Source organism: Lepisosteus platostomus, chromosome 4 (assembly GCF_059453375.1).
Source record: "Lepisosteus platostomus isolate fLepPlt1 chromosome 4, fLepPlt1.hap1, whole genome shotgun sequence".
Lineage (NCBI taxonomy): Eukaryota > Metazoa > Chordata > Actinopteri > Semionotiformes > Lepisosteidae > Lepisosteus > Lepisosteus platostomus.
In genome coordinates, this window is record NC_142614.1 from 24,381,321 (window position 1) to 24,405,180 (window position 23,860).

The 23,860-nt window shown below is 34.7% G+C and overlaps 1 protein-coding gene across 1 annotated transcript in view; it reads left to right on the forward strand.

Annotated features, from left to right (window-relative positions):
- map1b (microtubule-associated protein 1B) overlaps positions 1 to 23,860 on the forward strand; it is a 51,815-nt gene that overhangs the window by 16,101 nt on the left and 11,854 nt on the right. The window contains exons 3-4 of the mRNA XM_088629132.1: positions 19,699 to 19,781; positions 23,547 to 23,687. Of these exons, the coding sequence (XP_088485258.1) occupies positions 19,699 to 19,781; positions 23,547 to 23,687 (224 nt within the window). The remainder of the gene's footprint in view (positions 1 to 19,698; positions 19,782 to 23,546; positions 23,688 to 23,860) is intronic.

The following is a 23,860-nucleotide window of genomic DNA, read 5'->3' on the forward strand; positions in this document are numbered from 1 at the left end:
ACAATGCAGGAACTGATTTATCTTGATATAACTTGTGATAACTTCCTAGGGTGAAAAACAGCAAAAAAACTATATTTTGAAAAATGAGTTACTTGATTTGAATGAAATATTTCTTGGAAAATTACTATGGATTATTGGATGGTAGCCTATGGTGGTGTTCTTTCATGAGTCTGACATCAGCTGTGCTAACAGCAGCCGTGTGTCTTACTTAGTTCAATGTGTTCCTAATAGACAAGTATGTCACATTTCACAATATACAGTACCAGTATCCAGCGGCTATGGAGATTAAGTGGCTGTGGAGAACGGCTGTGCAATTCAGAATATAGCAAAGCAGAAGCATTATAGGAAGGCAGATGAAGCTGTGGACTTTCACTTTTAAAATACCACAAGATAATGTGTACTTTTCATCTCAGGATTAACCATGCAAAGCTTCCTGTGTCTGTTTCCTATCTGGCTGGAAATATCATCATCTAATAATGATGAAATAAAATATTCTTAGTGAAGACAGAATACTCTCTTCTAGCAGATGTTAGATGACATCATTTCTTTTTAATGCTGATTGCATTACATGAACTCTCAGATTGGAAATGGAAGAAATTTTCAGGCTGGAAAATTAGTTTGACGAAGACTAAGGTTTTGAAGAAATGAGCTTGCTATGGAGTTTGCACATTATAATGTGTTAGTGCTAATTCTCTTCATATAGCAGTAACATTTCAAATATATGATTGATGAAAATATTTTTATTGTTCAAACAATTGCATACTATCGCTTATGGTATTTTAAAACACGAAGTTGAATTAGTTGAATAATAACCCTAATATGGCAAAATGTGTGATGAAAAAAAGTGTGTACGGCTTGCCTTTATCCTTTAATAAAATCCCCTAATTTCTGATAAGATCAGGTAAGTTTTAATTGGATGATGACTTTGATTAGTGTAATCAGTGTTATGGTGGTAATACTTCCATTTGGAGAAGCCTCACTACTAGTCCCCATCCTTTAATGTGACTTGAGGGAAACATCTGTGGCTATTTAAAGATAAGTACACAGCCTTTCGATTAGCCTTTAGGCTGACAAGAGAGAATGGTAATGTATTCTTTGACCTTCAGCCCTTCAGATAAAAGTCATTTGCCTCCTTTGTCACCTTTATTGCTGGTTTACTCTTTGCAGATATTTGCACACAAGCTCTGATGCACTGTGAATGTCATTAGTCTCCTAATGATTATGGGAAGCTAGTTAATCTGATTTGAGTTACAACACAGCTAAGAACTGGTGACTTCTATTCTCAATATGTTGGGATAATGGTATGCCCACAAATTGGGAAAAGCATCAGGTATGATTTATCTTGAAGATGAGATACTTATACAAATACTTTTATAATAATAATAATAATAATAATTGCTTACACTTACATAGCGCTTTTCTGGACACTCCACTCAAAGCGCTTTACAGGTAATGGGGACTCCCTTCCACCACCACCAATGTGCAGCATCCACCTGGATGTTGCGACGGCAGCCATAGTGCGCCAGAACGCTCACCACACATCAGCTATCAGTGGGGAGGAGAGCAGAGTAATGTAGCCAATTCATAGAATTGCTTTTGCTTTTCTTTCACTAGCAAAACAAATATAATACTGAATATGCCATGCTTTTTTTCCCTTGAATTTTAAAAATCAGATTAAATTCGAATGGAAATTCCACTAAAATGCAGACATATGGATTAAACAGAAATAATGGTACTGTCATTGCCATTAGTGTGCATAGGACATTCCTGTGTCAGGGTGTGTCAGTGGGATTTTATCTGTTTATTGATTTTTCTGCAGTTATGAGATGGGAGAAGGTTAGCAGACAGGAATTCTATAAGGTTACAGAAAGGTGTGAGGGCAAACCAATCAATTCTATTCAGCTTTGATGTGTGAGGCATCATTTTATAATGAGCTTCTCAAAGAACTTTCGGGAGCCAGTTTAATAAAATAAAATTAATACAATTAAATGTCAATTTAAGAATGTATGTTTTGTTATCAGAACAATAATTTCAAAAGTGACCTTTCTCTTGGGTTAAAAATTCTAAGTCGGATCTAACATCCTGAAATGAAAACTAAATCCTCTTTTCCTGCTTATTCAACCATTTTGTTGTAATGTGGAACCTGTGTAGCTGTATCTAGGGTAGTTACTCTGTGCAACTGGGAAGTTGTGAGTTCAAATCCCAGATAAGCCACAGTTGTTGTGCTCTTAAAAAAGGTACTTCTTTCAAATTTTTCCATTAAAATGTCCAACTGAACTTATTTTCAAGTATAAAAGTGTGTGCTTCAGAAACAGTTGTATGTGTGAAAACATGTTGATGGCACCAATATATCATAACATAAGGGATCAGGTAAAGCAGTTGGATTTTGTCTTTCTTCCAGCACCAAGAAAAGAAGTACTGTAGTGTTAGGTGAGACCACAGAAGTAATGTGTGTTAAAATGGAGAGAAACCAAGAACCATCCAATTCCTCTTAGAAGAGGTGTTACAACTTAAGTATACAGACCCTTTCTAGCTGCAAAACAGTAATATAGTATTAAATAAGTACCATTTACCTGGTAGCAACAGCCCTGGAATCCAGTAGTGTAATGATGTGTTTTCCTTCTTCGTTAGAACACAAACAATTCTGCTCAATCATATCATACTTTGAGCTTATTTTCTAATTCTGCATTTTCTTTTTTTAAAGCTGAGAAAAGTGTAAAGTGAACTATCGTGTTAAGGCTACAGTTTCAGGAAACCTGCTTTGGAGTCCAATTCTATAAAATCATAAAGCAGAAGGACAGAAAAATACCAGGTCAGCCGAAAATACATATATGCAGGAAATATTAATCAGTGGTAATTTTAATTTTGAATCAAATAACTTTCTGTTAGAAGATTCTGCAATCTGGATTTTATTGCTGCTATTGCTGGCAAGGCTCTTAATTCCTGAGGAAAAAGAATTTAGTTGTCAAAAAGAATCAATACACCCAAAGCTAAAACAAGGAAAGACCAGAACATTTTTTTGTCACCAATTACTAATTACAATGCTGACTTGCTTGCAGCCAAAGAATCACTAACTGAAAGTGAACCCAAAGGAAATACAGTATTGCTAATGTACTGTACTATAGATTTTTCCATAAGGTCATAATAAGCTCTTGTACAGATTAGTTTCAGTTGCTGTTCTTGCCTCCTGACTTCACATACTGTAGGAAGTGGTTTTGAATACCAGAGGTCTGAAATCTACATCTTGATAACATTTAGAGTACTGATTCATTAGGGATCTCTACCATGTAATGTTAAAGCCTGTTTTTTTTTTCATTATGATTACAACATACAGTATCTGCAAACGTGTGTAATTTAATCTTTTGCAGGCAGTAAATAGACTTCAGAAATCCATTTTTCCAAATAACTTTGGAAGCTTATACTTTGATATTTAAATTATAGACTATTTCTTTTGTGTAGCCTCTTTAAATCTAAGACTAGGCAGTTGGTTGAGACATACAGTAAAGTGAATATGCATCTCACTTACAGTAGATAAGAAGCCATTTACGGCAATTGTTCTTAAATTCTGTGTCATTTCACAGCAAAATGGTATATGTTTACTTTGCCTGAATAACTATAAAGTTATTTAATGTATTTTGTAATTGCCTATACATGGGTTTATGATGAACACAAAGAATGTCTCTTACCTGATCACATAAAACATGTCACATTGGTGACTCCAGAATTTAACGCACATCTCCATTTTTAATGCTTGACTGAAACATTCTTTAATTTTAAAACTGATACATCATATTATTTATTGGAAGCCATAGCAAAGACCTGGCAGAAAATGCCAAACCGCTGCTGCTTAATCTTACTGCCAAAACTTGGAGGTAAATTTTACAACATAGCATGTGGCGTCATGACTTAGTCCACAGCATTTAGCCACTGGTTTGCTGCAGTCTTGTATGGTGTATTGTCCTGTGACATTATTTCTTAAAGCACTTAAACCATACTACTAATTGTTAGGTTTCAGGATATTAACAGCATTATGCTGTGCTTAGCCAAAACAGATCTTCAAGAGGATATGCAACTCTTCTGTGGCTTGTTTTGCCTGGGTTGTCTGTGCAAGCAGCTCTGAAATACTTCTAAACGGAAGACTAAACTACAAAGATCTTTAAAATAGTAGATTCAAAACAAACGCCGTTTAGAGTGGTCTTATAAGTAGTGTACAAGGTGTGAGGAGATTTGATGGCAAGTGAAGATTTTTCTCATTTTAAACTTTGGCGTTTGTGTCCAGTTGTATCTGGTTGTGGTTTGAGTTTGTACCATATTTTTCCTTTCCCGGGATATAAGTATAACACTAATATGACCTGTTCATAAGAAATGATCAGTGATTTTGGCTCATGTAAAGCTATTGCTGTTGCTTACAGTTACATCTTGACCAGCTTGTGTGCTGCTGCTTTTTAAGTGAAGGAAATTAAGTGTATTGTTTGTGTTATTTTTCCTGATCCCAACATGTTCTCTCCCTATATATACAATTTTACAGTGTGTGTATTAATTGAAAATCTGAACTAGAAAATGTATCTCAGAACTTTTAATTGCTATCAGTGCTTTGTATTACGTATGTAGAGCACAAGTGAGAGGAAGCCATTCAGCCAATCCAGCTCATTCAGTTTTTAGCTGTTAATTGATTCAAGGATCTTATCCAGCCATTTCCCGAAACGAGCCAGAGCATCATCTTTAACGGTATAGCAGGATAGCTTGTTTTACACTCTACCATCCCTGCTTTGCTGTCTGTTGTTTGTCTGTTGTTTCCTAAGGAAATAATAGGAACCGTTTTGTCTCATGATCATCCTTTTAATGATAAATATGTAATGAATAACCATGTAATCATGTCTTAACTGCACATTGTTTGATCCACATTGTTGTCGATTTTGTAACATTAAATACTGTTAAAAGCCTTTTACAGCTGTAAGAAATTGATCTTTCAGTTGCCTATGGTATCTTATAATTAGCTGCCAGTATATATATATTTTTTATCTTTCTGGGTTCCCAACAAATTACAATATTGAAGAAACCAATGTTTCTATGAGTTCCAGTAAAATACAATATTGGTAGATTGCAAAAGTAATCAGAACACCTAGAGTTCGGTTAATATAGTAAATGATAGAACAATGCTCACTGTGACCACAATAATTATACTAGTAATATCATTATATAAGTACTTGTAGATGAGTTTTGCAATTTTCTGAGTGCACTAAAGAAGACATGTTCATAATGAATTATTATAGAGGGAAAAACTAAAGGCTAAAAAAAGGCTAAAATCTAATCATGTTTATTTAATGTTTACCTATCTCCACTTATACAGTAGTAGCTACTTTTATTTACTCAAAGTACATGAGACAGAGTTCTGCCCTGGTGGGAAGCCCTACAGGCACTGTGAGAATTAAGACATTTTCAGATTAGATAAGCATTGAGAACCGAATAACTTGTATCTGTTCATAACATTTCTTGTTCTTTCATACGGTGTTATCTGTTCCTTCAGAACCTAGGGAAGTCTTTAGAGTACAGTTTATATCACATACCAAAACACACTTCTCATGCTCATTTCCAAACAAAACTGATTCTTTTAAATGCCATGATTGTGCTTTTCACACAATGAATTGGAGCTCACAGGCACAAGAAGAGCCACAGTAAGCTGGGGTGGGGATTTGCTCAAAGGAACAAGACGAACAAATTTAATGTATACTGTAACAGTTTGTCATAACATTTTAAGTGGTTGGTAAAGGTATAAACATATTTACAGTATGTTCATGTTTACATCCAAATGTTGTCTGAAATATTCAGAAGAGTAACTGGAAAGACCTCAGGGTGATCTGTTTACAAAGGTATTAATGAATGATCAATCTTCCACATGATGTGCTGTTAAATTAGCCAAATGAGCTATAATCCCTTGTTGAAGTGGAAAATCATTCTTATGCTAAACACGATCAGCAAATTAATCATGTTCTTCCTGCTCTGCTTTCTGTTCTATTCTCTGATAAAGTATCGAATTTTCCCATCACTAGGCTTGACGTGAAAAAAGTTCTTATCCTACGATAATGAAACATTAACACTATCTGATGATCACTGATCCTCCCAAAGCTTTTCATTCCAAAACAAAGATTCATGGTGCTTCACGTTAATCCTGAAATAATGCCAGGTAAAAGATGGGCATTTCTTTTTTAAGTTTCTTATTGCATGGGGAAGAACTCATTTGTGTTATAAACACAATGCAAGCTTTAGCTCAGAGAGTTCACAAGTCACACACATCAGTTCAATATGTACCCTCTTCTAAATGTGTACTACTTTAGACTTTACTTTAGGTTTGTTGTAGTTGTTTCATTCTCAAGTGCAATGCAAACAATGTATCATGTATCTTGAGGAAGAACTCACATGACCAGCAAACACTTGCTGTTTATTGTCCTGTATTTCTTCGATGTTGAGCCATTGGAAATATACAAGTATACTGTAAATGTAGGAGCTCAGGTTAGCTCCGGCTGTCTTTGTGGAAAGAAGGAACTACTGTATAAAGACAGACTAATGTAACAAATCAGAAAATTGTCTTAACTGACAGAACACATTTAATAATGTGCAGAAATTGTATAGCTTTGCAAAGGCAGTAATGGAAAACTGTTAATAAAGATACTGGGTATAGGTGTGTGGTTTTATGGCCAAAGCATTCTAGTAAGTTGAAAGGAAAAAAAAAAGAACCAGACTCTATCAATGTTAGAGATAGACATGACTATATTCATTCCAAACAAATCCCAGAGAACTCATTACCATGAGTTTGAACACGTCATTGAGGACTGGGAGCCTGGGTTACTGTCCTTCCAATAGAGCAATCTTTTCTGACAAAAAGGGAACTACTGTAAGTGATGCCATTAGTGATAAGTGGCAGATGGCTGTGCTGTGCATATGGATTTATTCATCCCAGACAGAAGCAGGTTCAATGTGAACAAAGGAACCCCAAATTGCAGTTTAAACTAGGTTCACTGCAGTTTGAAATAAGACCTCACTTAAATTTCTCCAGCTGTCAAAATTTGGAGCGTAAAACGGCCGCTCTTTCATCATAGAGGTATTTATGATAGAAAGTATTTCCAATTGTCTGCCATTTTTGGAAAGTTCATAAGTGCAGTATAAAAGCCCTGGGCCATTTCCACAGACTAGCCAGACTGAAAAAGGAAATCCAATTTTATTTGGTTATTTAAAGTCATTTATAGTCTGAATGTCATTCTGTCAGAACTGCTGCAATCAGTTAGATTAACCTTAATTCTTTGGAAGTGCTAGAATCACTTTTAATATACTTACTGTAAATTATGCCACTTTATAAAATCACAAAAAAACAATGGTGAATATAATGAAATAACGTATGAGCTTCTATATTCTGATCAATATTTAATTTATTTCTTTCTTCTCAAATTGTTGTTTGCAACGTTGTTTACCTTCGGAAAGTCTGATATTATTTTCTCTGTAAAAGGAAATGTATTTTTTTCAAATGTTTTATTTTGATTTCATGAAAAACATACATGAAATGTTTACAATTCCTTGCCCCTAGAACTGTTCATATTGTGCCAAGAGAGATACCATGTTTCTTTTATTTTAGAAAAGTGAACTGTGATGTGCAGATCATGCACATAGTTTACTCATTGTTCCTGTGGCTACTGGGTTTGTTCAATGTTGAATCCACCCAAAAGTATAATGGATGTTAATAATACATTTATAGACATTTTTGAAATAGTGATGTGTTTTATCTCAAATATGTTCACCCTTAATGAGGTATATGATGTAGAAATTCCCCAGTTATAGGAGCTAAAGGAGACATTTTTGATTGATGACCATTCATAATGTGTCAGATTGCTGGCAAATGACCTGTGTTAAATGAATACCTGCATCCTTCAAAATACATTAACTATGATAAACATTGAACTTTCCTGTCTGGTTTTTGTTCTTTCATTAGACAAAACATATATTAACCTGAATTTGAAAGAACTAAGAAAACAATGAAGATGTTTGAAATGCTAATTATACTGAGGTAAGAATTAGTTAAAGAACAAGTATAAAGAATAAAGTGAACGGGGCACAGCTTTTAAAAAAATACCCAACCTTATAATATGGGCATGATTTTACAGAGCAGATATTATTGGAGAGTACACTTCATCAAAACAACATGAAAGCTTTAACTACCACTTATAAATAAAAAAAACACTACTGGCGTCTAACAGCTGACACCCCTTTTTTTTCTATTTGAAATGAGTTAAAAGGGCCTATTTACTTCTATTGCGCAACATACAGTTCTTTCTAATTCCTTCCTGCTTTGTTTTAAAAATTCATTAGGCTAATTCATTTTTAATGCAATAAAAGTGACTAGGTTGTAAAAGAGTAAACCCCCAAGGACGAGTAGACTTATATTTTTCACTGCCTAGTCAGTATCATACTTAAATCAAGGGAACGGAAGGGGAGGGGTTAATTGTGAAAGCCTCATTCCTGCTTTGGCTGTTTATTACTTTACTTGAAGTGAGATAAAGAAAGAGTACCTTCGAACCTGTTAAAATTAGGGCCACAATTAGTCCCACTGTACAACTGCTGCCGTGATGGCAGTGTGGCTAGATAGATGTCTTGCATTGTGCCGGGTTTGGGGAGTGGTGGGGGGGCTGGGAAAGAGATCTCATTAGTCTGTGCAATCCAGCTTTGCAATTCATGTTAACATTATCATGTCCTGGGACAATGGATCAGAAACTACAGTGGTGAAGAAATGTGATATGGAACTGGGATTTCACAGTTAAGTGTGGCTGCTCTCCTGTGGGGTTTCTAGACTGGCTGAATTGTAATTCAGTTAGCTGGTATATTTGTGTTATTGTTATATAACTGATTATTCGGGAATATGTAAAGACCCTTTCCAGGTGTCAGAGATTAGGCAAACTCAGGTCATTTTTTAAAGAGTTACAATATAAGGCACATTTATCATGGATAAGTTTGAAGAACATACATCATGCCTTTGTGACAGGAAATGAAGAGAAAACACTAGGTGTTTCTCCCATTTTAGATGATTGGATTTCTCATTGTAATCACATGCAGCTGTTTATTGGGGGATGTTATTCTCTTAGCAACCGCAGACTGTGTTACACAGTGAGTTTTTTCCCTGTGGACAGGCAGCCTGATCACATGCACGTACAGTGGGCACACCCTGTGGATCTGAATCCAGTATCCTGCTGGCAGTAGGCACTTGGAATCACATTTGTACATGAATAACCGACAGGTGATAATTAGTATTCTCATTTTAAGTACAAAAGGCAAACATATCTTGTCATAATCTAAGAAATTGTACTAGGAAGTAACTGTCATGGATGTAAAAAGACCCCTGTCATAATCAGTAGCTGTGGTATTTGGATTTAGATTAAGATAAACCTTTTGTTGTAGTAGTGAATGGCTCCTCCATAATAATTTAATTTCCTTTGTTCTTGCAGAATACAACATAAAGCATTTATAATTTGTGATCAAGGTTTTTAAAATCTTGAACCTTTCAGTTATGGCATGCTATAGAAAGGTGTTATATCCTTTTTTTTTCTTTTTTGTTCCTCATGCATTTTTTCACGTAGCACATTCATACACTATAAATTTATCAATCATTTTTTTCATACTACATTTTTAAAACAAAACACCTAAGTGTTGGAGTAGTTCCTTTTATGTTCTGCATATACTGTTTGCTATATGTTCTTATGTTATTTTAAAGAACTGATGGGTTAAATTAAAACACAATATATGCACCACATATCCTTTATTGCTGTTGTGCCTTCTACTAAAAGAACTTACATTTCTGAATAAAAAAAATATCTCCATCATTTCTTTCATGTCATGAAAACAGCCTTTGAAGTTTCACAAGTTTCACTAGCTAGACAGAACATGTTTATCTCTGGTTTGTCACACAGTACCTTCACACAGTACCTTCCAGGTATATGAAAGATACATTGCAGTTACAAAATGGAAACAAGTTTTATTAATTATTCTAATTAACTAATAGTGCATTTCATTTTTTTATTGACTGTTATTAAGAAACCCATATAACAATTGCAACATGGACAGGTCCTAGTTGATGTCCTCAAAGCTTTCCTAACAGTCATATCTGACAGAACCCAGCCATTGGAAAGCAAAGCCGATAACCTGGCCACACACAGCCAGGCAGATGACCTGGGCACACACAGCCAGGCAGATGGGAACTAGGGAAACCCAAGACAAAAAGTCATCTGGAAGCTGCTGTCAGGCGACACTGTCCAAAACAAGAAAAAGTTATGAGCTCATCCTCTGCACTATGAGATTTGAACAGTATGGACAAAGGCTCGAGTGATATTGAACATCCACTGTGCAAAATGTTATCAGAGTGCTAGATAGACAAAAGGGAGGAAGATAGATGATAAAGTTTGCAATAGCAAGTTTGGCACCATAACAGTTAGATTGAAAAAGAAGGTTTCTCTTTTTTCAGAATCAGCAAAGAAGAAAAAGATCTATAGAGGTAAAGACTTCAGGGTTCCTCAGTCCATCTGTAAGGTCTTTGTTTCCTTTAATGTCACAGGGCTTTTTATTGACATGAAATATCATGAGATTTTCAAAATACTTAGGAAATTCCCACATTATTGATGGTCATAATTACTGAAATGTAAAGCATGGGATAATGCTTTTAACAAATAATTGAAGTACGTGTTTTGAAATTACCAAACCAATTTTTAATTCAGACATGAGACTTTTGTGGCTCTTAGGTTGATAATCTTCTTTGTCAAGATTGCAGGAGGGAGAACAGCAGCAAATCATAATGGGTTTGCTTTTGTGTTTCTGCCTTTGCCAACAACATCAAGTGCATTTAAAACTGAAAACCAAAGGGGTGTGGAAGTGTGGAACAATTTTCCCAGCCATGCCGATAAATCTGATACCCTTGCTTCCGTCACAAAACAGCTGGATGAGATCCTTGGATCAATTATCTGCTAACTACTGTACCAAGCCTGACTAGATCGGCCTAATATCCTCCTCTTGTTTGTAACAGCTCTTATGGATGTCATTCATTTTTGTAAGAGCAAAACATATTCATTTGGAGACATAAAAAAAACATACGCTGTTAGTTAGTACCACCTACAATGCCCCAGGGCTGGGAACAAATTCCTCAAAAGGATTCTTTTATCTGGGGAATCACAGACATAAATTTAGAAAGAAAATAATCTCAGTCTTTAATAAACTCAGTCTTTCTATGCTATTTCTTTTGCATATAAACAATTCAAAGACTTTTACCTGCAAGGCTTATTCTACAGGGTATATCTAATTATTTTCCTTAACCTGAGTCTAATTTTTTTATAATAAATGAAACAATGATCACAATGCAGTTTAAGAATAAATTGGATTTTTTGTCTATTGATACTGTAGAAAACACCGATAAATTATTTATTTTGTACTCCATTCTACTCTAAGAAGCTGTGATACAGATAAATCTTTTATCTGTCAGGTATCTTCAAGGCTGTTTAAACCTTTTTGTTTTAACATTCATATGTAAATTGCATCTTTGATCCAAACCACCTTACCCCTCTTTGCTTGAATTAAATCAGGCCCCACATTCTTTATTTGTATCACTTTTTGGAAAAGATCCTTTAAAATTATTTTTAATGAATGTAGGTCTGGTGTTCATTTCTTATAGGCAAGAAATAGAAAAGTAATATACAGCATTCTTTGAAATACTCCATATTGTATTAGCTTCATTACCAAGGCTATTAATGTCATATATTCTTTTATACAGAAAATGGAAGTGATTCAGAAAAGGATTGGCTTTCTTACAGACAAATTTAATATGGGCTACACTTGTGTGCTAAATTTTTCAGTCATGTATCCTTGAAATGAACTTCTGGAAAGAAAAACACTTCTGGAATACAAATTTAAAGCTCAGACTGTAAACGTACTCTCCTTTGAGAACAATAATTATGAACTCTGTTGTTATTTTCCTGTCAACACTTTATATCTTTATGTTAGTTTTGCTTTTGGAATACCCTATTCATACCATGTGTACGTACCCCTGTTCTGTAATGTCCCAGATAGTAACATAGTATACTGTATATCACATTACTTTTCCTTCTGTAGTTTGTAGGGGGTCTCAGATCTTCTAAACTCAGAAGACTCTCCTTCACTAGTTAATAATATTATCTTTCTTCTGTATATAATAAAAAGCCTCAATCCCTATAACAGTGTCAAGAAGTACAATTGTTGTAATGCAACCTCAGTTATTCAGTTAGACTCTTCAGTTTTTTATACATCTCAGTGTAGCAGGCTGTGGCGTAGAATCCACTGAACATTTTGGCTCCTGTAAAAAGCATTGTCCCTAATAGTGACAGATATCCTTAAGGATTAAGACAGCAGATGTTTTCTACAGGTACACTTCACTACAACAGCTGAATCGCAGATTCAGCACTAAAGAATTGTTGCCTAAAAGAAGAGAAGGACGTGGTGAGAAAAATGGCAAGTTCTCTAAGAACCCATCCTTCTACACTTTAACAAGCCTTAAACAGAGTCTGAGGTGAAAGTGAATTTCATTAAATTTCATCAAATGCTGTTTCTGGGAAATATAAGATACCAATTTCGTTGACTACTTCTGTTGCTGTACATGCAGTCCACCTAGTGTGTAAAAGAAAACTTTAAGTCCAAAGAATAAATTGGTTTATTAAAACTGTTTATTGAACCTTATGCTAAACTAAGGCATTTTACAGTCCATTTGTTTCTTAATGGGATTTTCTCTATTGAATTTTAAGTAGATAGTTCTTCCCATTACTGTTGTGGTATATTGTGCTTCAATATTTTCTTTTCATTTTGGTTTAATGCTGTAAAAATTCTGTTAAAGGGAATATATCCTATTATCATGAATATTGTGAGCAACATTATTTTTCATTTTTTTACTTAGCCGTTTAAGGTTGTGTTCTTCAATAAAAAAGGGGAAGTCAACCTACTGTATTCATGCAGTTAGAAAACCAAACAAGAAATATGCATTTAAAAGTGTTACAAACATATTTCCAAGGAAAATCAAATCTTCAAATATAACTAACAATGTTTCAGTCCCTTCTACAGAGTGAAGATTGTTTGAGTGGATTTTTATGGATGACTTTCCATAAAAATTATGACTTTCCTTGGCTCTTGATTTCTGACATGAAACCCCTTTTCCTGTAGTCACCTGTGAGTCAGATGGCTTGAAACTGGATTCAGGGACGGAAGCTAGCTTGCAGTCATGTGCTGGACTTCTGAGAGACAAATGTACACTTGTATTTCAAAATTATCCAACATTGTGCTGAAGAACATAACGTACACAAGACCATGACATTGTAAACTAATTAAGGTAGTTCTTTCAATAATAATTCCCGTTATCTTCAAGACCTTGCTTATAAAACCATTTACAAAAGTTCCAGTGCAATCGGTGCCTTTTTGCTTTGTCTTAGCACCAACAACAGTGACTTTTAGAAAAAAACATTGAACTGTTTTGATATTTTCTTCATGTTATCAATCTTGTGCTTGTGCAACCAATGTATTTTGTCATCCACCTCAGCAGGACATTGTAAACCTCCACTATACTGAACATCTCACCTCTTCTTGTATTCTTACAATGAGCACTAGAGTACATACAGTAACGACAAAGTTTTGTTATTAAACTTTTGACAAAATAACGTTATGCAGTTTCTTCTTGATTCATTTATGATTTTTGATTATGGGTGCTCTTAGTAGTTATTTCTGCTTAGTGTTGTATAAAGTGTTTCATTGAGCAGTTCAGGAGAAGGGTCAGTTACAGTAAGACAAATGTGAACACCTTTGAAATAGGAAATTGGGGATTTCATCAGTGCTGCGATAGCTGGATTGTTAGCTTCAATTGCAGCCTTAAGAGTATTGTGTTACACAAATTTACCTCCCACCATAATCAGCTATGTGGTGCTCTGTGCCTTTTCAGAAATGCCCACTGCAGCTGCTAATCGAAGAAAAGCAACTTAATGTTTGAACAGTATAAATGTTGTTTAAAGCATAATCTTTATTTTTTTTGGTTCTCGTATTTGTATGAACTTAGAAAAAGGGAACCTTTGCTTAGCTCATAGGCTTTTCTGATGTGGCACAAGTACCATAAATTAAAAGTGACCACTCAGTCCTCTGTGTGCAAACACTTGTTTTGTTTTTCTTTTTTCCATGATTTATGTTTGTCTAAAGCCACGCTTTCAAGTGGAGGGATAACATTTTTTCAATAGCCTTAACATGTCATTTCGGGCCACTTACACAAAAACAATTACTGCGTCTGGGCAACAGCCAAATAATTGGAGTTTCCCTCAACTCTTAATAACAAAGGGGAAAACCTGATATTACCAAAAGTTAAGTATTTGTTTTTATTCATTTATTGTTTTGAGGTGCACTAACCATTTGCCAGAATGATGCTCTCATTATCTATAAAGAATGTACTCAATGTAGGCAATGGGGAAATCCACATCTATTCCATTTTAAATAAATTAGCCATTCATACACATAACAGTTTAAGCTCACAAGTGACTATTATGAGGTCAGTAATGAATACTGCTATGAGGGCACCCTGGGAAACTTTAGCCTACCCAGCCTCACTAATATTTAGCCTGTTGGGTAGCTAAATTTTCATTTTTTATTTAGTTCATTGAGAATCTTCACAATATCATCTCCATTTCCCTGGCAACTGATTCTTCTACTTTGTTCATTTATTCGTATTTGAGTTAGACACAAATACGAATAAGAAAAATAAGATGGTGAAAACAGAAATGATAATTAGACTCCTTAAGTAATATCGATATTGAGGAAAAAATTAAGTTTTTCTTGTCACAAAGGACTATTTACCAACGATTGCAAGCAGAAGGCTTGAAGAGAAAATACATTGGGCTTGAAAGCTATTGATTCTTAGGCTTTAAAAATGCCATTATCCAGTGTCAGCTTATTTACTTGTGGTGGAGATCAAACAGGCAGTGTTTATTTACTTTGATTTTTTAGACAGGCAGAATGGTCTCTTCTCTCATGAAGATTTGCCTACATCACTTTACATTTTCGCACAGATTAGGATAGGAAAATCTCATTGCTGATAAAAATGTTCTCTCTGTGTCAAAGCTGTAGTAATGACTACCGGGAAAAAGGCCCTGTGGCTCATTGTCTGAGGATGATAATCATGACCTACAGGAAGATACAGGTTACGTGGATTTAACAACACGACTTCCTAAACAAATACCAACAAAAAACCCTGTGTAAAAGGCAAAGAACTGCCTTCAGCCAATGTCTGCAGGGGCTAAAAATGATTTTGTTCTTTCAATCTGTCTCCACAGCTCCTACCTTTCAGAATAGGAATAGGCCTAGCTCTCCTCTTGAGTCAGACAAGTCTGGACTTTCTGTAATACATCAATTTGTATATAATGACAGATGTGATTACAGTATATTAGATTTGGGATAACTGGGGGCATTGCACATTATCTGAAACCTGTGTTCTCTGTTAGATATGACAGAACACAAAACATAAGATGATAAATTTAAACAAAAATAAATATACAGCAATTCAGAAATGCTGAGTAAAAATAACAGAGGAAATTACTATACAGTATTAAGCTTGTATATTATATATCTACTGTACAGGGAGATATATTTTTCAGGGAAGTAAATCAGTTCTCCAGGATGTCTGGTGCGTATGTTCTAAGTAAATGTCTCCCCTGAAATCCAATATTTGCATTAACTGAATAGCTGTCTTTGCTAGCCTAATAGAAGAATACCGTACTTGAATATTTATGAGTGATTCCAAACTATTGTACCACAATATCTCTTTTGTTGGCTGTGATTTAATTATTGAAGAGCTATTTTAAATTACTTTATTAAAGCACGTTTTCCATAATTATGACATGAATCAGGTTATACTGATGGATGTGCCATTTAAAAATCTACTGTACTTTTAATTTAATTCTATGTCAAAGATTGCAGTACAGTTTCCTCTTCAGGTTTCATGACGGATAAAGCAAGAACTTCAAGTATAATTTTCTGTAGCTCTTCCACAAAAGGATTTCATCTCATCCTGGCACTGCTAGAAACATTTTCAGGGAGAAGTGAGAAATTACCTAAAGCTCTGAAGTTATTACAGAGTATGTTGCACAACCTGATCTTGATGTAGTAGAACATATTTCCATGGATGATAGTAAGGAGTTTGGAAATCTTTGCGTGTGAGGGGTGTACAGTGTGGAAGACGTTATCAAGCAATGTTTTTACGGTGATTTTCAGCAAAGCGCTGAAAAGTGTGGGTCAATCAGCTCTGTCAGCAATTGGAATACTGCAACAAGTTAAAGAGATCTGGAGTTAAACTGGAGATCTTCAGCAGATTCACATGTTGTTCAACAGATCCAGATATGTGTGGATAGTAGGATACTCTGTGGTTAAATAGTAAGGGCATGGATATTCAGCGCTTTATATGGCATTTAATTGTTTTATAACTGCAGCGTTGACTGGTCACCCTAGCATGTATAATGTTCCTTTTGCTGCGTTCTGTGATTTCCATGCATCAGAAGAAAACACTTTTATTAATTTACTCCATAGTTCAATGAGCATAATATTCTCTGGAAAAAAATCTGTATATATCATAATAGTGTAGGTGAACCAATTTGCCTGTTTTCTTAACCTGAACTTGTGCCTCATTTAAGTGAAGCCACTAGGGTTGTGCCACTGTCCTTGCTTTCATGTAGGTATCAGATAGATTATTTTTGCAGATTCTGCAAACAGGGCACAGACTGTACAGTAGCTCACAGATTAGGTAAGACCTAAATGTTACAAATGAAAATAGGTCATGTGGCCCTATTTTTTAATGTGATGAGTATTACTAACTTGATCACATCCTTTATTGCATGATCACAGAAAAAAGGCTGGTTATACATTCCTTTTTAGTTTGTTTTTACATGGCCAAAATGGTTTGTGTAAAGACTTCATAAAGTCTAATATTAAGTCATTTACTTAGTAAGAGGAATAATGGTGCATATGGTATTCTGTTTCCTTTATCTTTCATTAGCAATTATGTATAGTTTCCTTTTTGCCACCTCCAAACAACAGATGAACATTCCACGAAAACCATTGCATTTCAGAAAATGGTTATGGATGGACTGTAATTAGAAAAAGTTTACCACAGCTTTATGAGAATTTTAAATGTGCAACAGCAATCTTATGTAATGACAATCCCAATAAAAAACCTGCTCTTTAAAGTATATCATAGGAGCTTCACTCTGCATCCATTGTGTTCTTTTTGCAGAACACCTGCTAAAGAAAAGCCAAGAGTAAGAGTAAATTATCCATAAGCCTGTTAGTGAAATCTCCCAGGCCATCTCCCAGGGCACTTAATGATTATTCTTCAGGGAATCTGAATGATTCAACAAGTCCTAGAATAAGCATTCAAGATCAGAAGAGGTGCATAAATACTTTCTGAAAGTCTGTCTTTTTAAGTAAGACTTGTCTTTTAAAGTAATGGTGTTCACTTTTAGAAAACAAAAAGATTTTGTTATAGTAGAAGTCATTCATCATGATTTTCTGTTTTTACCAAAAATCAGGTAAAAATCTTTTATTTTAAGATACACCTAATAGAAAAGACATGTGCTGTTTGTATAGACAGGGAATCTATAAATTTATGAATGCACATTAGGAAATTGAATTAACACAGGCGTGCTGCATGTATTGTTCTATTGTTTCATATCTGCTTTATTGCATAATTCAGAAGATACTTGTTTTATATATAAAACTAGAAATACCATCAGTTTGATTACGGAATGTTTTACCAATATATTGTTTTCAGATTTTGCAGTTGTTTATAGGCACAAGGTGTTTAATAAAATTGAAGATTTAAGATTACAGTATGTTTAAAAAATAATAGTTAAGTGGTGGGCAAAATATGTGAGCTCTTTTTGCAACAAAGAAAAGATGGATGTGTATGATAGCAATGTCCATTGGAACACTGGCCATGCAGAATAAAGTACTTAGCATTCTGTTTCAAAAACAAATGCCATTAGTGTTGAATCTGCACAAAGAATAAAACATTTATTAAATTGGTAACATAAATGCATATCAGTATAATGGCTTCAGAACAACTGTTCCTGGCAGGCAAAGTGTTAAAGAAGAGATTAGAGGGCCTGTATAAAGCAGTCTCTTTTCAGTGCTTCTCTCTAACACGACTGTTTCATGGAGTGATGGCCGGCTGGTGGCAACTCCATTAGGCAGCAAGTAATTGGATGTGCACATCAAGAATAATGTATGTGGAGGACTCCTGGGGCTGCAGACTGCTGACAGTTCACTTTTTATTGATCAGCTGCATGAAACAGCGCTGGCAATAAAGGCTTATTGCCATATGCTGTCCGCTGTACTTCTTGGAAATATTATATTGCATAGAAATCAGAAATAAATGTTGTTTTTTATTACTTTTCAGGGAGAAACGACTTTATATATACAGCAATAAGCTCCTTATTTGAACAATTTCATGAGGCACATCGGCACAAAGCAGAAAAGTTACAATAAATCATTTAGAATAATGTTCAGAAACGGTTAAAGATAAGCTAATTGTGGCAGACTGTACTGTAGCAATGTGATCTTCATTAAAAACCACTCATATTAGGCTGTTGAAAGAATGTTTTTGTTATGAAAACAGAAACACATATTCTTAGAATAACAGAAGAAAGTACCGGCTATTTAAAAACATCAATTTACAGTAACATGGTGTAGGCTAAGGACAATAAGAAATTATAACAGAACTTAAAACCGTACGATTTCACAGAACTGTATCTCAAGAAGATAAATTACTAAAATATTTTCTTTCATAAACAAGGTTTCCTTTCTTTTCACGTCTTTTCCTCCTTGACATGTTAATACACTGCAATACATGTAATGTAGTACTTCCACCATCTTGGCTCAAAACCCTGGTCTTATGGTGTGGCCTTGAGCCAAGATGACCACAAGCTAATTGAAACTTGCTGCCAAATGTATAGTGCAGTTGTTTCAGTCTGGTATTTAAAAAATATTTTTCACAATACTGATGTATTGCCTGGTCTGTTCTAAACTGATTCTAAATTGATTTGTGTAATTAGTCATAAAAAACAAGCCACATGGTACCTGCAGTTATCCTCCCAGTTCCACATTATCACTGTAAAGTTTATTTGCAAATATTTCTAATTAAAAAGTGTTTTTCACACCTTGATTGGTGTTGTATAATTCCCATTGCAGGGCCCCATTGTTTTGGCAGAGCAAAATGAAGCTACTGTATGAAACTAAAGTTCTGCCCTTTGCAAGTATCATTAAAAAACAGAAGGATTTTAAGGGGTAACAGTACCACTATATTAATCATCCATACAGTACATAATAACTTTCTGAGCAGATTCATTTATGCATTCTGAAAATACGCTCATATCAAAACCACCATTTTAGTTTCAAATGAAATAACAGGTTTCCCATTCCTCTAACTACTAAACTTAATTTTATGACCTTTTTAAGTATGTATAGCCATAAAACCAATTTCACTGTCGCGTTCACAATACATTTTATCTGTCTTAGAATACCTAACAGCATGTACATAATATAACATAAACATGTTTTTAGCTGTTGACATTTTCCCCAGAATAAGTTCCTTTTGTCTAATTCTGCTGTTTATCACTTTTCAAGGTCAAAAAATCCTACACCACAAAAGCAATGTTCTGGAAACTGTTGTTCTCATCAATCCCTCAGATGATGCAGTCAGCACTGAGGTAAGTGGTTTGTTTGAAAGCTCCTACATTTTGAATGCGCGCCAGTTCAGGCTATTTCCTCATCTTTGCATGTCCTATACAAGTGTGTTCCACAGTCACCAAACAATATGAATGAGTGTACCGTGATGAGGATTTCTTTAATATGTAAGACTTTTTTGGAGTAATAATTTTACTTTGCCAATGAATCACTGTGTATTGAATGGAACTCACAAATATATACACACAAATATATCATGTTAAAATCTGGAATAGATTTAAATATAGAATAAGATACATCATTTACAACATAGTCCTCATCTTTTGATCTGACGGTCTTAATTGGCGACTGTCACAGGGGAGTTATATCTTCCATTTCTTCATAAAAGCCTGAAAAGGGAAGCACAACATAACGTGTTGGTTCTACTCAGATTATGAGAAGGGGAATGACTAATGTATTCTCAGGCTTTGTAGCAATTTCCCATTAGGCTTAAAAGGGATGAGCATACTGTACAGGCATTAGAGCAAAAAAAAGGTAATTCTGATCAGTCTTTCTGCCTCATTTGCAACCAGAAGATTAACATGGACAAAGGGGCAGCCTGTCACCTGTAACGTTTATTATATTCCTATGGGTAGATAAAAAATTAGCAATATAATCATGTTTATCTTGTATACTTGGATGGTAAAAGCTGTTAAAAGAAAAAGATGTTAAAACACATATCATCTAGGGTTATTTTTAAAGGTTTTCCCAGATTTTCAATTAATTGCAATTTGCTATTACCCTTTCAGATATCTACTGTAGCTACCTTTGATGTGATTTATGAATTTCTAAGATAAGATTTCATCATGACAGTAGACAGTACAACTATCCGAAAAGACTTCTAATTCTGCTTTGTGTATAAAGTATCAAAGTAAAAAACCACAGACAGGTGTTCAGACAGCTATTGATATCAACAGACATATCAAACAGACATTTTAAATGTCAATTGTATCACTTTTTAATTAATATGATATTAAATGAAGTTTATTGTAAATTTGTTTTTAATTTATTGATTTGGCATGTAGTTCTATACATTTCCAGAACTCTTCTTTGAGGAAAAATGTTTTTATGCCTTTTATTCCAAAGTAATTTATTATAATACAATTAACGTCTAGAAAACAAAATGAAAAATGTGATATTAACCTAGCCCTCATTAGGCATTGTTCCTGTGAAAGACAGATCTATAGAGCCAATGTACAGTAGGCCCGTGTAGTTATGCCCTATCAGGGGCTGTGACCCAACAAGTGGGTAGAGAAGACTAGTTCTAGCAATGCGTATCTCTCATTTGAGAAACAGAAGTGAGGATAATTCCAATACCACCATTTAAATTATTGTAGAAAAATGCTATAACATGCACCAAATTGACCTAAAAACTCTCATGTCCTGCATAAATCAGTTTATTTATAAGGGAAACAATCGACCCCTGGAAAAATTCCCATTGGCTGTTCATGGTGCCTGTGTGGCTCATGAAGCATTAAAGAGTTAGGATAAACATGTATCGACAACAGAGGACAATGACCTGTAATCTAAATGGAAGTGCACAGCTATTCACTGACAAGCCCCCTTCCCATTGTGTCCAGAGCTGCTCTGCTTTTTAACAATACAGAACCGTAGGTTGATAGGGGCCCTGGCAGGCAGCCCAGGACAGGCAGTGCTAGCAAAGGGGGGAAAAAGACAGCTAATTCTCTAATGGATTTAATACAATTGAAATTGATGAGATTTGTGTGAGTCACATCAGGCAGATGACTGTGCCTGTTGGCACAGTACTGCGTAATATAAATTGACATGGCTCGTGTCTTTGAAAATAAATGTGCTCTTTTGACTTCGAGACCCCCCACATGTCAGCCCTTTACGGCAAGCACAGTACAGTACAACTTTAGTAATTAGATAAAAAACAATAATGGAAATATTGATAGGACTCCAGTGTAATGTACAGTAGCTGATATTCAAATAAAGAAAAGTATTGTTAAAAAAGCAGAACAAAGAATTGGTAAAACTGTATTTGACATTAAGAGCTTTCAGAAAATATAACTGAGTGGATGATTCCTCTTAATAATGTAATGATTTTTTAGTTTATTTGATTAAGTACTGTAAATTTTAATCCAGCAGTGTGTTTTGTGTGCTGATTTCTTGTAATATGATAAGGACACCAATTCTTTGCCTGCTAAACCATTTCAGTGCAGTACTTTGAACAGCCCAGTGCACTGTTGACCTTGTCTGACCCATTACAGTGCTTATTTCACATATTGACTTCACATGCGACAGCTGGCAGTGTAGCTACTCCAACAGTATGACAACTCATATCTTTTAGGAATTCTGATTAAGTGCGGGTATCGGAACATACTGTTTTTCACAGTATATTATAAATTTGACAAACAGTGAAGAGCTTCTGCAAAGATACTGTAAGTGCTCTTCGTGTTGAATTCTCCAAGTGTTTTTGTCAGCGTAACTGTTATACACTCTTAGTCAATGTTTTGATTAACATAGGATGTACTGTAAGCACACAGGAGTGGCTGGGATTGTCTTCTTTCCCCCACTTATAATCTACTAAATATGACTTGCCCTAAAGAGAGATATTTTCTAACTACAGTTAAAAAAGTGGAAAAAATAATAACTTTAATTTATAAAGCACCTATCCAAAGCCAAGGACGCTGTGCATAATAGAACAAGACAAATTGTAAGACAATCAGACATACAGTAGGCCACAATGAAAATGTATTTTAAGTTTCATTTTGAAAACAGTCAAAGAATCTGCCTTTCATAAAAATGGAACAATGACAGAAAAATCATGGTCCTAATTACTGTGAGCAAAGGACTCAACTGAACAGAGTCTATCTGAGGGATTGGGTATATGAAGGAGTTTAGAAATATACAATATGATAGAGTCAGATTATTTAGAGCCTTAGAACTTGAATGAATGTCAACAGAGGTTTTTGTTAACATTGAACAATAACTGTGAGGAAGGAAAAAGTTGTTTTCTGCGGCAAAGATAAATGTTTACTGTGGTTCATAGAAATGTCTAACAGCATATTTCGTAAGTCTATTATAACAGAACATTAAAAATGTAATACAGCAACTGAATACTAAGTTGAAAGCTATTGGATTATGATTGGCATATGTACCTTCTCGATGAGAAAGACAGTTCATTAAACTCTTTTGCAGCTCACTAAATCCTCTGCATAATTATAAAAACTGGTCATGAATATGTTATAAAAAATACATTAATGAAATACAAAGTCTTCAATTTCTTAATAACATACAGAATGTAAGATTAAGCTGCTATAATACTTGGAAGACAAAGCTCACATATAATTGTGATTGAGGAACAGGCATGATATGCTTTCTTTAATAAATAATTTAAATTTCCATAACACCAGCATAAATGAAAAGTTTAAAATCTTTCAAAGAAAATTATATGCTTATTATTTGAAATCTATTTTCTGTTCCATCGCCTTAATAATACACACTGTGAAATTAGCCAGCTAATTACTAGTTTCCTTCTTGATTTACATTGCCAAGGTATCCTCCTACCTAACCTCCCACTCAGCCTTCCCTGGACAGCCTAAACTTTCTTTTAAATGATACAATTAAGCATTAGTTGTTTGTAGTTCTTATTTTTGGATATGCTGTAGACAATCATTAAAAGCAACAACAAAGCATATTGAGTATTCCAGTGTCATCAAGATTTCCTTTAACTGCAATCCCCTTGAAAGAGTGAAATTAATCTTTCTTTCTTTCTTTTTGTCTAGGTTCGCTTGATGATCACAGATACTGCCAGACACAAGCTGCTTGTATTGTCAGGACAATGCTTTGAAAATACTGGGGAGCTGATTCTGCAAGCTGGGTCTTTCTCATTCCTGAACTTCATAGACATCTTTACAGATCAGGAGGTGAGCTGCTGATATGTTTTTTTCATCATTTTACATTGCAGTGGACTAATATTTAATTTCAGATTGAATTAATTGAACACACATTAAGTACCCATTTTCTAATTCCTATGTGATTTTATACAGTGTGTATTTTATAAGTGCGTACTGTGGGTGAGTAATCTTTGATCTAGTTG